The sequence below is a fragment of the Balaenoptera musculus genome, chromosome 6 (genome assembly GCF_009873245.2).
Source record: "Balaenoptera musculus isolate JJ_BM4_2016_0621 chromosome 6, mBalMus1.pri.v3, whole genome shotgun sequence".
Lineage (NCBI taxonomy): Eukaryota > Metazoa > Chordata > Mammalia > Artiodactyla > Balaenopteridae > Balaenoptera > Balaenoptera musculus.
Genome location: NC_045790.1, coordinates 105,932,232 through 105,946,751, shown reverse-complemented (window position 1 = coordinate 105,946,751; position 14,520 = coordinate 105,932,232). Strand labels below are relative to the sequence as shown.

Genomic DNA, 14,520 nt, shown 5'->3' with positions numbered 1-14,520 from the left:
ACAGCCCAGCCCCAGGCTGCCCAAGTGACGGATCCCTCAGTAAGGGCCACTCCCTTAAAACTCAACAGAGCCTTTCAGGAAGGACACAGGCTTGATGAAAGGCCCTGCTCTTATACTGACCCAAACAAAGGACAGGCTTTTCATGCTTCAGGTGGACGAAGGCCCTATTAAAGACACTGCCAAGGTATCTGCCACTGCCCCCTCGGGCCTGGTGAGGCTGAGGCTGGAGCAGGAAGCCCTCAGAGCTAACGGGAGGGCTCAGCCTGCATCTAAGACCCACAACCACCACCTCCACCGGCCCAAAGAAAGTATTACAAAGTCCCAGCCACCAGCAAGCCTGCCTCTACCTTACCACGCCAAGTCACCTGCCCCATGCCTGCCCGGCACAAACCAGCAGCTAAAGCAACGGCGATTACCAGAGACGGCAGATCCCTACCAGGTGCTTCCTTGGGAGAGGTTAAGTGCTCAGATGTCCCAGGTTGCTTGAGGCGTGGCCCCTTATTCTCACATGCCTATCAGACTGTCCTTTGTTTGTTTGGGATAGCCTGGCCTGCTGATTTGAACCCTGGGGTTGGGGTGACTCAGTGGGCTGCCTGACGTTCACATACCTTTTCATGCCACTGGAGTAACACTGCGCTGCTATTTTCTGTGGGCTTCTCAAACCCTTTATAAATGTACTTCATTAGCAAGTCAATGCCATTTCTGTCCAGTGACTGCACAGCCTGCTCAATTTCGCTGCTCTTAAAATTTGTAAGCACTTTCAGCACCACGCCCTGGGCCCGTTCCTACAGAGGAAAGAGAAAGGGAGTGAGGCCTAGAGCCATGGCCCAGGCATATCCACATCCCGCACTGCAGGCTCAGAAACACCAAACCAAGTAGTCAGAACTCATTAGAAACACTGCCCAATTTCTAATTCATTTGGAATGCTTAAGTGAAATTCTTTTATTGATTTAAGTTTCAAAGTATCCCAAAGTATTCAAAGCCAGTAATTTATTCCACTTATTTTGGGGGAAATAAGCGGTTTCCTGGGGAGAAGCATCCCTATTTCTGATGACACCAGCAAGGCCTTGAAACTCTACAGGATCATAACTGTGGAGATAAAAAAAAACAGGTCTACTTGGCTGCACCTTCTGTCTGCGTTCACCCTCAATGGAACAAAGGGGCCATTTTCCTCCATGTCTGACAGGTGCAGCCATTTATATCAAGATGCCATCAAAAAAAAAAAAAAAAAGTGCCATCACAAGACAGCAAAACCCTAGCTCCAAAGAGACCCCTTTCCCTGGACCAAATTTTAGACAGTCTCAGTGATGAGTTTTTAGACAACGTAACGGATACAGTCTGCACAACTGTATGGTCTCACCTAGTTTTTAACGAGGCAGGAAATCATAAAAGCACTGAAAATCCTTATGCAAATAAAGCCTATTCAATAGCTTATAAAAGCATAACCACTGCTAAGTCCCACATGACAAGCTAATTTATAACTCTGCTCATCAGGAAGGGCTGGGCTGACTTCTCACCCCATGAGGCCTCAGGGAGGAGTGAACGTTTCTTTGGGGAGCGTTTACTATGAACACTGACAGCTTTGGGTGTTAGGAGAGCCAGGAGGCTTCCGTGGAAACACTGCCCGGTGCCAACTCACTTCCTTGGTAGATACTCACCGATGCAGAGATGAAATAGATGCTGTCCAGAGTCCCAGGGAGCTCGCACTGGACAATCACAGCCCTGGTCCCAACACCCACCCAGCAGAGCTGCAGTTCAACCCCCTTTACCTTCACAGCTTGATTCTTGGTGTTGATGGGAGAGTTCCGCAAGGCTGCATGAAACGCCCGAAGCATGTCCCCTGTGCATCAGCACCAGTTAAGGATGGCTAGGCTCTAGCATGTTCATGCTTTTATTAACGAACTCATTGCAAAAAGAGCTCAAGAGAGTAGAGTCAAATGGCATCTCATCCACATCCACCCGCCTCCCACTGTGGCCTCCCGGTGGGCACAGCCAGTTCAGAGGGTAGCCTGTAGCTCTCCTGAGCCACACGGAGGGTGGGTGGGGCATCTCTGCCAACCCTGCAAACCCCTCCTTCTGCCGGCCCCCGAAACCTTCCCCTTCAAGGCAAGTTTGGACACGGACTCGCTCCCGCCCGGGAAGGTAGTAGCAAAGCAACTGCCCGCGCAGGGTAACTTGCAGCAAAATCTGACTGAGCTGGTTTGCACTTACTTCGCACCATATCTGCCCTACTGGACCCTCACGACCACCGAGTAAGGTTATCATTTTCATCTTCTCATTCTCAAAAGGGAAGAACAAAGGCACAAATGGAGGTCTCCTAACTCTTAATCCAATGTTTTCTATCAGTTAAACTATTAAAGAAATTAAGATGTGCTAAAACTTTTATCTTCCAAGACCTACCCAAGTCAGTGAGGTCCCAACTGGGGGAAATTTAACAATCTAAAAGAACCTTTTGCCAACAAAATGAATCAATCCTCCCCTCCTTGCTCCCCACACCTTAGTTGGAGTCCTGACACAATCTTTGCTGAGCTCTGAATAGCCAGTGCTCAAAAGAAAATTACAATCTGGGTTAGGTCCCCAAAGGTGACACCTATTTTAAACTGAATTACATCAGTTGACTTTCATTTCCTCATCTGAAACATTGGCTTCAGCCAAAAAGCTTCAAAAATAGAACCAGAAATGGCTTCCGCCCAATCGGGTCTCTACTCCTGTTCATGCAGCGATACCCACGTGTGAACAGCCAGAACCTCCCAAGCAAAGCCGAGTTCCCGGTCTTCCCTAGTGTGGCCTCCATCTTGACTGAGCTGGGCCCACACACCCAGGGAGCCACCCCTGTGGAGCTCCCTAGCACCCTGCTGGGCTCTGATCCACCTTCCAATTTGAGAGGCAGCCCACTCTCCCACACTGCTGTATCTGTCAGCTTTGGAATTCCTTTTTCCCAGCCTGGTTAGGGCCAGTCTGATATCAGCCACTGATAGCTTCTACCTCAGAACTCTTTTCGAATTTGACATGCCAGAGCAATAAGCAGAGTCCCAGAGTCTTCAGAGGAAACGAAGGCGGGCGCTCTTCACTAACCAGCATGGTTGGGAAACAAAATATTTCAGAAGATGAATGGGTAAGGGTAGGATAACTAGTCCACAGGGGCAAAAAGAGTCACTGCTTTAATCTCTCTGCAGCACCCCTCTACCAAGCATTCGCTATAGGTGTTGATAGGCAGGGGGCCTTCACCAGCTGGGGAGAACTGAGGAGTAGGGAGGGGCATACCATTTATCAAGCTGGCCTCTGTCTCAGCTGGTTTTAGGCCCTTCCAGAGAACAGGCTGTGGAGGCCAAGGAACCGTGCCCAGACCCTGGTCTCCTCTAGATCAGGGTTTCTCAACCACAGCACTACTGACATTTTAGTCCAGATGACTGACGTGGGGTCTGTCCTGTGCATGCATGGTACCATATTTAGCAGCATCTCTGGCCTCTATGCACTAGATTCCAGTAGCACTCCCTCCCACCCCCCAAGTTGTGACAAAGTATCTCCAAACATCGACAAATTTCCTCAGGGGGAGGAGACTGCAAAATCATTCAAAACTACTGCTCTGGACAGATCCCCCTCCAGAGGACCAGAAGGTGCCTCAGCAAGGAAGAAAAGGAGCCAATTCTTTAAAATCCCTACAAGGTCTCAGATCCTGTGCCCAGGTGTTTTCACATGTCATCTCATTACTGCTAACAGTTCTTTGTGACAAGAATCATTATTCTGATTTTAAAGGCAATGAATCTGAGGCTCAGAGAAGGAAAATGACGTGTTCAAGGTCACAAAGCTAAGCTGTCCAGCTGGCCTTCAAACCCAAGGATGCCTGACTCCAAAGCCAAGCTCTTTCTACAATCCCCTGCTGCCACTCCACCCACAGGCCCAAGGTGCATGTCCAGGACACGTACTGTGTGTCCGGCGCTGTGCTAAAGCCTTCTGGGATGCTGTCCAGTGATGCTCTCATGGAACCTATAAGCCCAGCTTGGTTCTCCTCCTTTTAACACAGGAGGATACTGAGGTTCAGAGAGTGTAAGTGACCTATTCAAAGTCACACAGCTATAGAAGACTGAGTTGGGTCTGTGTGGATGCACAGCCCACGCTCTATTTCATGTGTGTGATCTCCCACCATGACTCGCTTCCCTATACAGTACTAGGACAGGCCCACTCCCTACATCCCCTCACTCCAATCAACCAACCCCTATCCCTACTCCCCTCGCCTCTGTCCTAAGACTCCTAGAAGCCCTTTCTATAGTTTAATAATCTAACATAAATCCAAGACATGGCACATGGTAGGGACTCAGCAAATATTAGCTCCTTCCTCCTTCCTTCCTGGGCCCCACATTTGCCAGGATTTCAGTTCTCATTTGCTAACCTCCCTTTCCCCAATCCCAAGAGGTACACTCTCCATGGTAACAAGGTTTCTGACACTGCCATTAGTGGAGAAACTACCATCCCCTGATGTGCTAAGCCTAGGTCTCCAAGCAGCCTCAAGGAACCTATCATGTGAGGAGCGTACCAAGAGATGACCTTCAACAAGTCTCTGCAGCGCCAAGACCAAGACAGCAGATAACTGGACCTTGCCCTCTCCTTCTGTGGATGGTCTGGGCCACAGGCCTGACGCTGGAGTCCTTTTAGCAATGCCTGCCCATGAGCCAGGTTCTGCACCAGACTGCAGAATCAACCTTCCCTCATGGAGGCCCTTCTCATGGCCCCATTTCACCAATGGGGTAAGCAGGGTGATCCTGATGGGGCAGGAAATACAAGTTTGAATCACCACCTTTGAAAACACATTTCTGTTCAAACAAAGAAAGTCTGGAGGTTTTTGTTTCAAAGGCACATTGGAGGAACACTGCAGGACTCCTCCCAAAGGCAGTCTATGGGCTCGACTTCCCAAGCTGAGTCAACTGATTAAACACCCAGAACCTGATTTATATACAGTACAGCATGAGCCTCCAACCCTGCCCTGGCCAGTGCGGGGGAGGGGTAGGCACTTCCTGTAACACCATTTGAATAAAGAAAAATCCTTCCTGTGAGAATAAGTCAGTTTCCTGTGCTCAAACGGCTAAGGGACCAAGCAGGCTGTGACAGCCAACTCTATTTTTAATCTTGTTTTCTAAATGCTTGTTTTCTGTGACCACAGAACAGTCATTTCCAGTCATGGGGCTCTACTTTTACATCTCACTTTATGCTGCCTGGTTTTTCTTAGCTCTAAACGACTAGTTTTTTCCACTGCTTCCTGCACAAGAAGCCTATGGCGGGGGGCGGGGGGGGTGTCAAAACTCACTTGTTGAACGTGGCTGAGACCATCGAGGTCCAAAGCCCAATGAATGGTCATAAGAAACTAAGAACAGGTGAGGAAGACTGGCATTAAGCCGCAGGGTCAGAATGATTCTGGGGTGGGAGGTGCGATCTCAAACCTCAGGGCTGGACTAAGGTTGCAGTCTTGGCTCCCCCCGTGGGGCCTTTCTTCTCCGCAGCCATCCACCCACCTATTTTCAGGTGGTGCTGCAATCCGGCCCGAGAGGACTGTGCCTGGGAGCCGCCCTGGCCGCTCAATTACTCAGCGGTGGCTCACCTCGGCGCCTCCCGCCGATCATGCCCGAGTATGGCCCCGTTTCCCGCATAGGAGGGATGGAGTGATCGGGCGCCCAAGGAAGGGCCAGCCTGAGGGGGTGGGGAGGCAATGGGGAAGAAAGAGGAGAGGTCTCGTGCAAGAGTGAGGGGCCTACGAGCCGGAGGCCCCCCCGGCACGCTCTTGGGGCCGCCGAGCAGGCCGGTCCACCAGGATCCGGGGGCCGCGTGGGGCCGCGCTGCTGAGGGAGGCTCCGAGGGCTCGGGCCGGGGACAAGGAGAGTGGGAAGGCCGGGTCAGAGGGAAGTGGGGATGTGTGGCCCGAGGAAAGCCAGATCGGAAGGGAGTCGGGAGACTGACCTGAGGGCTCCGGGGCTGAGAGGAGTGGGGAGGTCGGCCTGAATGGCCGGAGCCGGGGATGAGGGAAGTGGGAAGGCCGGGCCAAAGGGGAGTCCGGGCCGCCGCGCGGGAGAAGGATATTGCCGCAGGAGCCCGTCCACCTCGTTAGGATCCGGGCCTGGCTCGGCCGCCGCCGCCGCCGCCTCCTCCTGTTCGTCCACGAATTTGTTCTCGTCAAATTCGTCGATGTCCACCCGACGGAAGCGCGAGGACAGCGTGTTCCGGGCCATGGCGGGGGCTCGGCGCCCGCTCAGGCAGTTACGCTCCGGGGAAGACCTCCACTCCACTCCGCTCGGAACCGGCTCCGGCTCGGGGGCGGGAAGCTGCCGCCCGGCACCTCCTCCACCTCCTCCGCGCGCAGCCGCCGCCGCCCGCCCACTTCCGGCCCACGCCGGAACCGGAAGTACCGGTGGGAGGGAGGGAGGGGCGGGGCGCATTGGGAAGCGCCGGGAAGGAGGCCCGTGGAGCTTCGGGGGGACGCCTGTCTTCATAGAGGTGAAGTCTTCCCGTCTGAGGAGCCTGCGCCCAATGCCGCGCGGGCCCAGCACGTGGACGCCATAGCTGCGCACTTCGGCTTCGATCCTGCACCCGAGGAGCCCCTGGCCCTGGAAGGCGCCGGAGCGGGCACACTCGCCGACTCCGGGTGTCATCTCTGCCCAGACTGAGGGGGCACGGGGCCCCCAGGAGAAGGCGCCCGGCTCGGCCTGTTGAGTGCCGGGCAGGCTTCTTAGAGAAGAAACCTTCGAGCTGAGGCCTGAGGGATGAGTAGTAGTTCTTATGCCCCGGGGAGTGACGTGGAGTGGGAGAACCTAAGTTTCGGATTTTAGGAGCTTTGGACGCCACCACACTGAGCTCAGAGGAGGTTGCGTCTGCCTTATTGTTGTAGTGACCGTATTGTTAATGGGCTGGGAGACTTTAAAGACGTTTAAAGTGTATCCAGGGTGCTGACAAGACAATGAAGACATTTGGGTTTGAGAGGGCGGCGGCCCCGCGTGTGTAGCAGTCACCTTGACCGGGTGTGTAGGGGGCGGGGATAGGGGGATGACCCTGTGGCCACCATCCTGGCAGGAAGGGCGAGGTCCTGGGGGGCTGAGATATCTTGCCTGGCTGGAGAGGAATATCCTGGTAGGAAGCGAACCCCCAGAGTCTGAGATGGGGAGAGATAGGGCAGAGCCAAGGACAACATTGTAGTGCCAAGATTAGGTGCCTGGGCTGTTGCTTGAGGGGTTCTGTCAATGAGACTTAGCCTGAGACTACATTGGGTCTTTGTTTTCATACAATAGTTTTCCTTTTAGTAAAGACCGGTAGAAGTTAATGAGACTCGTTTTCATTGCTTCGAATACTTCCCATTGAACTGTGTCTACAGATCAAAAAAATATTGTCAGACTAGGATGCTACCTAATCTTGGGTGCTAAAGATAGACTCCTACAGTGGGAAACAGGTGCTAAATAAAAGTATCAGGGGTCCTGGAAGACCTGCCTATCAGCTCCATACCTTGGAAGAAATCTGTGTGACCTAGGGAGGCCACAAGACAACAGAAATTCATATCCCCAGAACATCCTGATCAGAAGGAATTTTAAACCAAAATGCCCATTTTACAAGTAAGGAAATAGCCCCCAAATAAACTGGTGAATGAAATAGTGTCAGTGTTTATGACCGTGGATCTCCATTCCAGTCAAGGGAGCAGAATTAAAAATTCACACTATGTCAGGGATGACTGGGTTCTGAGGAGAAAAAAAAAACAATATGCAGTTTCTGAGAGTACCTCAGATAAAGTGGTCAAGAGAAGTGTCCCCAAGGAGGTGACGCTGATCAAGGACCTGCAGGAAGTGAAGGAGGGAGCCAAGCAAAGGCTCAAAGACAGGGCAGGCTTGGTGTATTCTAGAAACAGCAAGGCCATACTGGAGCAGAAGAGTGAGAAGAAATGAGATGTAAGGGAGGTGGGGGGGAGGGGCGGATGCTGTAGAACTTTGTAGGCTGAGGAAAGGATGTGGTCTTAACTCAGGACAGCCCTGGAAATTCTGGGCAGAGCAGTGACATGATCTGACTTGAAAAGTGTCCCTCAAATGTGTATTGAGAACACATGGGAGCCTGAGCCAAAGTAGGTGATTTAAGAAGTGACATCGGTGGTCCAGGTGACAGGCCATGGCAGCTCAGTCCAGGCAGGTGCCAGTAACCTGGGAAGAGGTTGGGTATTTTGAAGAAAGAGGCTGCAGAATTTGGGAGTGGGTTGGATGTGGCATGTAAGAGAAACAGGGTAGTCATAGGTGACTTCAAGTTCAGAAAAGATGTACACAATCGTTATCTTTAATAGAACTATAAGCATTTGGAAAATATGACCGTCAAGTCCCTGTGCACCATTCAACTTCCATTTAAGACTAATCCATGCCAAGAATGTCCTCTGCTCTCTCTTCCCCACCTCCCTCCACCTCCTGGAAGCATGCCTCCCTGTGATCTTGGGCAAAGCTCATTATTTCAGTTCATCCAACAAGCATCCATATGCTGGGCCTGGAGATGAGAAAAACCAAACAAGGTGTCAGCCATGGTTCTGACCCCTGGGGAACTTCCAGGCTGGCTGTGGAGATAGACACATAAATTTCATTTTAATTCAGTATGTTTGGGTCTAAAGAGAGGATTGCCCAGAAAGCTTCGCACACAAGGGGGGGTCTGTGTCCCAATTTAGTCCAAGGCTACGATCCATTAACGGAAACCCATAAGGGGATGGGAGAAGGCTTCCTGGAGGAGACACCTGACAGCAGCAAGGGGCCAACCTGGCTTTAACTAGAGCTCTAACGTGTGGGTGTGCGTTTGTTAAGGGCAATGGAGTGACACTAGAGCACAGATTCATGCTTGCTGGTTGGGGCAACAATGCAACTGTCCAGTCAGAAAGCCTGAGCACTTTCCCTTGTGAAATCCCCCCTTTAACTTTCAGGCCACCTCAAGTGTTCATTCAACTGGGAATATTGATGGTGATGATATTTTGAGCGCTTGTTATGCATCAGGTGTTTTGTTTTGTTGGCCGTGCCCCACGGCATGTGGGATCTTAGTTCCCCGACCAGGGATGGAACCTGTGCCCCGTGCATTGGAACTTCAGAGTCTTAACCACTGGACCACCAGGGAAGTCCTGCATCAGGTCTTGTGCTAAGAGTTTTACATGTTATATTCCTGATCCTTATAAATACCTCATATCACAGGTGAGAAAACTAAGACTCAGGGAGGGGAAGGGATTTGCAGAGAGTCAGCTAGCACCAGGCAACAGGATAAGAATTTGAAACCGGGTCAGGTTCACTAAGAAAAGGCCATGAATGCTCTTTCCCCTAACGCATGCTGTCTCCACTAGAATTTTTATGCAGTTGGATTATAGTTGTCTGACCCCGCCCTTCCCCGCCCACCTTGCACTTTAAATTCCTCCAAGGCAGAGGCCATGTTAATTCATCTTTGAAAACCCTCAACCTTCATGCCCGGTACCCCCGGAACACCGGCGCCCAGCTCGGAGTAGCACAGAGTGGGCGACCTGCAAAGGTTTACCGAATGAATGAATGAACGAATAAATGAATGGATGAATCCGAGTCCTTACTAGTCCAGTAAATTGCCGCCACCCCAGGCCTCGATTTCCCCACAGCGCTGCTCTGGGCAATACACCGAACCCAAGTATTCTCCAGCGCGCGGGAAGAAGACGCGGGCACTGCTGGGCGGGTCTCTGGCTCCTCGGGGCTGGGCTCGGCGGGCCGGACCACAGCTTTCCTCGCGTGGGGGTGGGGCGACAGGGGCGGAGCCAGGGCTCCCCCGCTAGCGTTATTGACCACGCCCACCGCCACCCGGTTGTAGTTGTGGAGGTCAGCCCCGCCCCTTCCTCTTTCCCTCCGAGAAGGCGGCGGAGGCTCACTATACAGTTATGGTGAGTGTAGGGAAATCGGGCGCCATCCGCGCGCTGTGGGGCTCAGGGGCTGGGGTGGGGGGCGCGTGGCGAATCCTGCGAGCCCATCTACCAGCCCGGCCTGTGGGAGGCCCTGCGGAATGGCCTAGCGCCGCCCCAGCCGGCCTCTCGCTTTCTCCCCACGCAGGCCTAGACCAGGAGAGGTGCGCGCGCGCTGCCGGGGCCTCCGTCTTTCACTCTGCGGAATGGGGATAGTGGCCCAGCCTCGCAGCAGGCCTGGGCGAGGGCGCGCCTGCTGCGGTCTGGGTTGCCCTGCCCAAGGCACTGTAGTGCTGGGCCTCCAGCGCGCTCCTGGCCCGGGGCGAGGCGCGCGCCCTCCAGGGGCTGATTACGACGCAGGTGGAGGGAACGATGGCCGGTGGAAGGCTCGGTAAGTGGCCGAGGGGGAGACCGCCCCGCCGGGTGTTTGACCCAGACCCTTTATTTCGCTCAGGCCAAGATTAAGGCTCGAGACCTTCGCGGCAAGAAGAAGGAGGAGCTGCTGAAACAGCTGGAGGACCTGAAAGTGGAGCTGTCCCAGCTACGCGTGGCTAAAGTAACAGGCGGCGCGGCTTCCAAACTCTCCAAGATGTAAGTGACGGGAGGCCAGACTACGGCCCTCTGGGCGTGGGAGATACATATGCGTCAGGAACATTTGTGGATTTTCGAAGTTGGCTTAAGGAGGTGTCCGTTTAAGTGCCCATTCCATGCATCCGTGGGTCGGAATGTCGTGCCCTTCCTAGCCAGCCTCTCTAGGCTCCCCTTGCTCACGCCCAGGTGTGTGGTTACCTGCTGCCTTTACCTGCCTTTGATCTGTGGTCCTTTTGCCTGGAGTAACCTCCTTCAGCTTCTCTGGCTGGAGAAAGCTGGGTGTCCGTGAAGACTCATTTTAATGGTACCTTCGAATGTCTCATTGATCCCTTTCTCCTACCTCCCACCAGCACTTGGATTTTTTTCCTCATCCTCCCTCACTTGGTTGAGGGATCCCTTGCACCCCTTACTTGAGTTGTAGTGTAACTTACTGATGTACGTGGGTGGAGCAAGAATCAAGATTTGTGAAAGGAACATGGATTTGGAGTTAGTCAACCTGGGCATAAATTCCGCTTCTGCCACATCCTACTTGGTGGGTAGATTGGCCCACCACCCAGGTTTTTCTTTCCTCTTTTATAAAATGGGCACCCAATAATTTTCCTGTGGTGGTGCATGCTGAATCCTCAAGACCGTGTTTACCAGTCATTTACTAAGCAGCTCTCATATTCAACATGACTGCAAATTCACTTATCCCCAGCCTGTTCCTGTCTTCAGCCTTGTCCCCTCCCCAGTGGCCCTTCCTGGGACTCCCTAAGCTTAACTTGGTTGCCCAGCTTGTGGCATGATTGCCTCCAGTCAGCTCATTCAGATCGGCATTGGTTAGGTCATCTTCATAGCCCTCAGGATATGTGGCCTGGGATGGAAGATCTTTCCTGATCTGCCCTTCACCTGTCCTCATTAAGCCTTCTCAGTGAATACTTAACAACTCTTCGAAAGCACTGGATGTGCCAGCCGTTCCGTGTCCCCACTCCTGGGATACTCATCTATTGTCTCTCTTCCCTCCAGTACACCTTCCTCCTGGACTGGGTTAGGTACCTCCTGGGTGAATGTGGGTGAGCTGATGGGGAATGCCCCTGCCCTATGACATCTGGGTCAGGCCCTGAAATAGATAGCTTGGGGAGTGCTGTGTGTCTTCCCCATCTTTATTGATGTCTCTGTTTTGTAGCCGAGTTGTTCGCAAATCCATCGCCCGTGTACTCACCGTCATTAACCAGACTCAGAAAGAGAACCTCAGGAAATTCTATAAGGTTAGTGGCTAAGGGAGGGTGGTGCTTGGCTAGAGGGGCAGTATGGCGAGCTTCTCCTGCTGGGGTGCTTGGGACTGGGCTTTCTAGAGACTTCTCAGCTTGTGGATGTGTTCGCCTTCTTACTAGCATATGGCATGCAGACTGCGTTTCCTTGGGGCTGCAGTTGTCAAGAAATCAAAGATGTGGGAGTCTGGCTGGAGATGGGTTTTGAATAAAACCTCACCAGCTGAGTTTGGGCAGTCTTGTTTAAATGTTTTAATGGTCTTGCTAGCACTGTCATTCACTGCCAAGCATCTGGTATCCTCATTTTTCAAATGAGGACCTCAGTGCTTAGAGAGGTTAAGTTGCCCAGCGCCACCTACAGTAAATGGATTGGGCCTAGGTTCCAAACCATGTCTTGGTAAGGGTGGATTGAGTGCTTCCTGGAGATTTTCCACAGGTTCCTGCCCCTCACTCAGCCTAGAATTTTTACAGTCATTTTTTGGTCTTGTGCCTAAAACTAGTGTTGTCAGGGTTCAAGCTGTGAAATGGAACCAGTAGGAGAGTCTATATACTGTGTATGCACACATTTGGTTTATTACAAGGAAATGGCTTGTTTGATGGTGGGGGGCACACTTGTCGGGAAGAAAGGATCCGTGAGCAAGCTGGAGCTCAAGGTTTGGTTGAAGCTGCTGCCCTCAGGTGGATTTCTTGGGGAAAGCCACAGCCCTGCCTTTAAGGCCTTTCAACTGATTGGATCAGGCCCACCCAGATTACTCTGGATAATCTCTTAATTAAAGCTGACTGATTAGGGACTTTGATAGCATCTGCAAGATGGCTTCATATCAATACCCAAATTAGTGTTTGAATGACTGGAGGGTTTGACACATCAAAAAAGTCATCACGGTGTGCCGGGGCTAGCTGCCCAGAGAACACTGGCATGTGGGGGGAAGGTTGCTGCCATCCCTGGACGTGTGTGCATTTGTGTGGGGGAACGTATTTCTGAGAATTGGGTCTGGAGCTTTCATCAGGCTCTGAGGGGACATGTAGAGTTGTGGCCTGGAAAAATTGCCTTCATGACCATCCAGTGAGTACACTCCCCCAAACAGCCAGGCGGGACTCCTGGAGATAGAGGTAAGGTCTCTGTATGAGAGACGTTGATGTTCGATACAGTAACCTCTGGCCATGCGTGCCTATTAAGCGCTTATGTGGCCACAGTGACTGAAGGATGTAAACAGTGTGTGTGGCTAGTGGCCACTCTCTTGGACAGCAGAGCTCTAAGGTGCTTGGTAAATTGGAAACAGATGAAGCCCTGACCTGTACCAACTGTTATGAGGGATGTGGGTGGACAGACATTCATGCTTCCAGGTCCACCCCCCCCCCACCCCCCCCCACTCAGAGCTTGCCCTCATCTCCTGCTTAGCTTTTTCCCTGCAGTTCTCTGCACTGAGGCTGTTCATGACCTGAACCCCGCTTAGCTCACATACGCCTGCCATGTGCCTACCCCTCCAGGCTGTTGGCAGCTCCCAGCCTGAGCTGTCACTCTTCAGGGCTTTTGTGCCCACTCTGGTTTCTCTTTCAGTTGACGTGCCTGTTGCTTTCAAGGCTGTTGTCAGTCATTTAGGTGAAACCTTCCTTAATCTCTTTCCTCCTCCACACTGATGCACCACGTGTTTTCTGTTTTCCGCTGCGCTGGGAGCTCCTTGAGCAGGGAGCAGGTCTCATTTGTAGCTAAGCCAGCACCCAGCACAGGGCCTCAAACTGAAGAGGCCCCAGGGGACCTTTGCAGAACAAAGGGGACCATGAGAGCTGCCTTAGCCTAGACTGGCTCACTGAGGAGGAAGTGGGGCGGGAACGAGTGGGAGCAGAGATGGAGAGACAATGCGCTGATAAAGGTCTGAGAGCAGGAGCCAAGTCAGGAAGGGGGGCTTTGCCCCTCATAGCAGGATGGTCTTGGCCAAGCCAGATCTTCCCTCTGAGATGCATGTGTTCGGTGGGAATGTCACCACAGGTACCTGGCAGGTCCTTCAGATAAATCGAGCACCAGCTTAAGCTGCACATCTCACCCTCCCATACACACACACATAATTTAAGCCAAGATAACAGGAAATGCCCCCAGGACTTGGTGGGTACCAAACATCCCTTGCTGGGTTGGGGTGTGACCTTGATTCCACGTCTGGGAATCTGGTGGAAAGAGCACCAAGTAGGGAGTGGGTTGACTTGGGTGTGCGCCCCAAGTTCCACTACAGCTTTGCTGAGATTTGGGCAAAATTACTTCTTAGCCCAGCAAATCAATATACTTAAAGAAAATGAGGACAGTCCTTCCCAACCTTGAACTTGGGGGAATTAAAGAGCTAGGAAGCAAAGTATGGCCTGGCAACACTTCAGTCTCCAGTCCCCTCCTGGGCTGGGTGTCATACAGCTCCTCACACTCGCATCTCCCCAGGCACGTCCCAGCATCTCAGTTCCGACTCTGTAGCTTCCTCAGCTACCGCAGTAGCTCCCAAACCCTGGTCCTCATGTTCCCCCTGCTCCCCCTCACCCAGGGCAAGAAGTACAAGCCCCTGGATCTGCGGCCCAAGAAAACGCGTGCCATGCGCCGCCGGCTCAACAAACACGAAGAGAACCTGAAGACCAAGAAGCAGCAGCGGAAGGAGCGGCTGTACCCGCTCCGGAAGTACGCGGTCAAGGCCTGAGCATCCAGGTGTCAATAAAACAAACTGGCTGGTGTTGCTTTGTATTTATAGGGGTTTCGACTAAGTGCTGGAGAGGTGGGCTGGTGTGGCCCTGGTTATGGCT

General features: G+C 52.5%; 1 protein-coding gene across 2 annotated transcripts; it reads left to right on the top strand.

Moving 5' to 3' along the window:
- The first annotated feature begins 5,976 nt into the window (after window positions 1-5,976).
- On the top strand, window positions 5,977-14,461 carry RPL35 (ribosomal protein L35). Of its 2 annotated transcripts, none has more exons than XM_036855177.1 (4): window positions 5,977-6,483; window positions 10,359-10,495; window positions 11,661-11,742; window positions 14,268-14,461. In XM_036855177.1, the coding sequence occupies exons 1-4, from the start codon at window positions 5,992-5,994 to the stop codon at window positions 14,415-14,417; spliced, it is 861 nt and encodes a 286-aa protein (XP_036711072.1). In that variant the 5' UTR covers window positions 5,977-5,991; the 3' UTR covers window positions 14,418-14,461. The 2 variants fall into 2 exon arrangements, with proteins under 2 accessions (XP_036711072.1, XP_036711073.1); XM_036855178.1 differs by lacking the exon at window positions 5,977-6,483 and adding an exon at window positions 9,792-9,886.
- The last annotated feature ends 59 nt before the right edge of the window (window positions 14,462-14,520 follow it).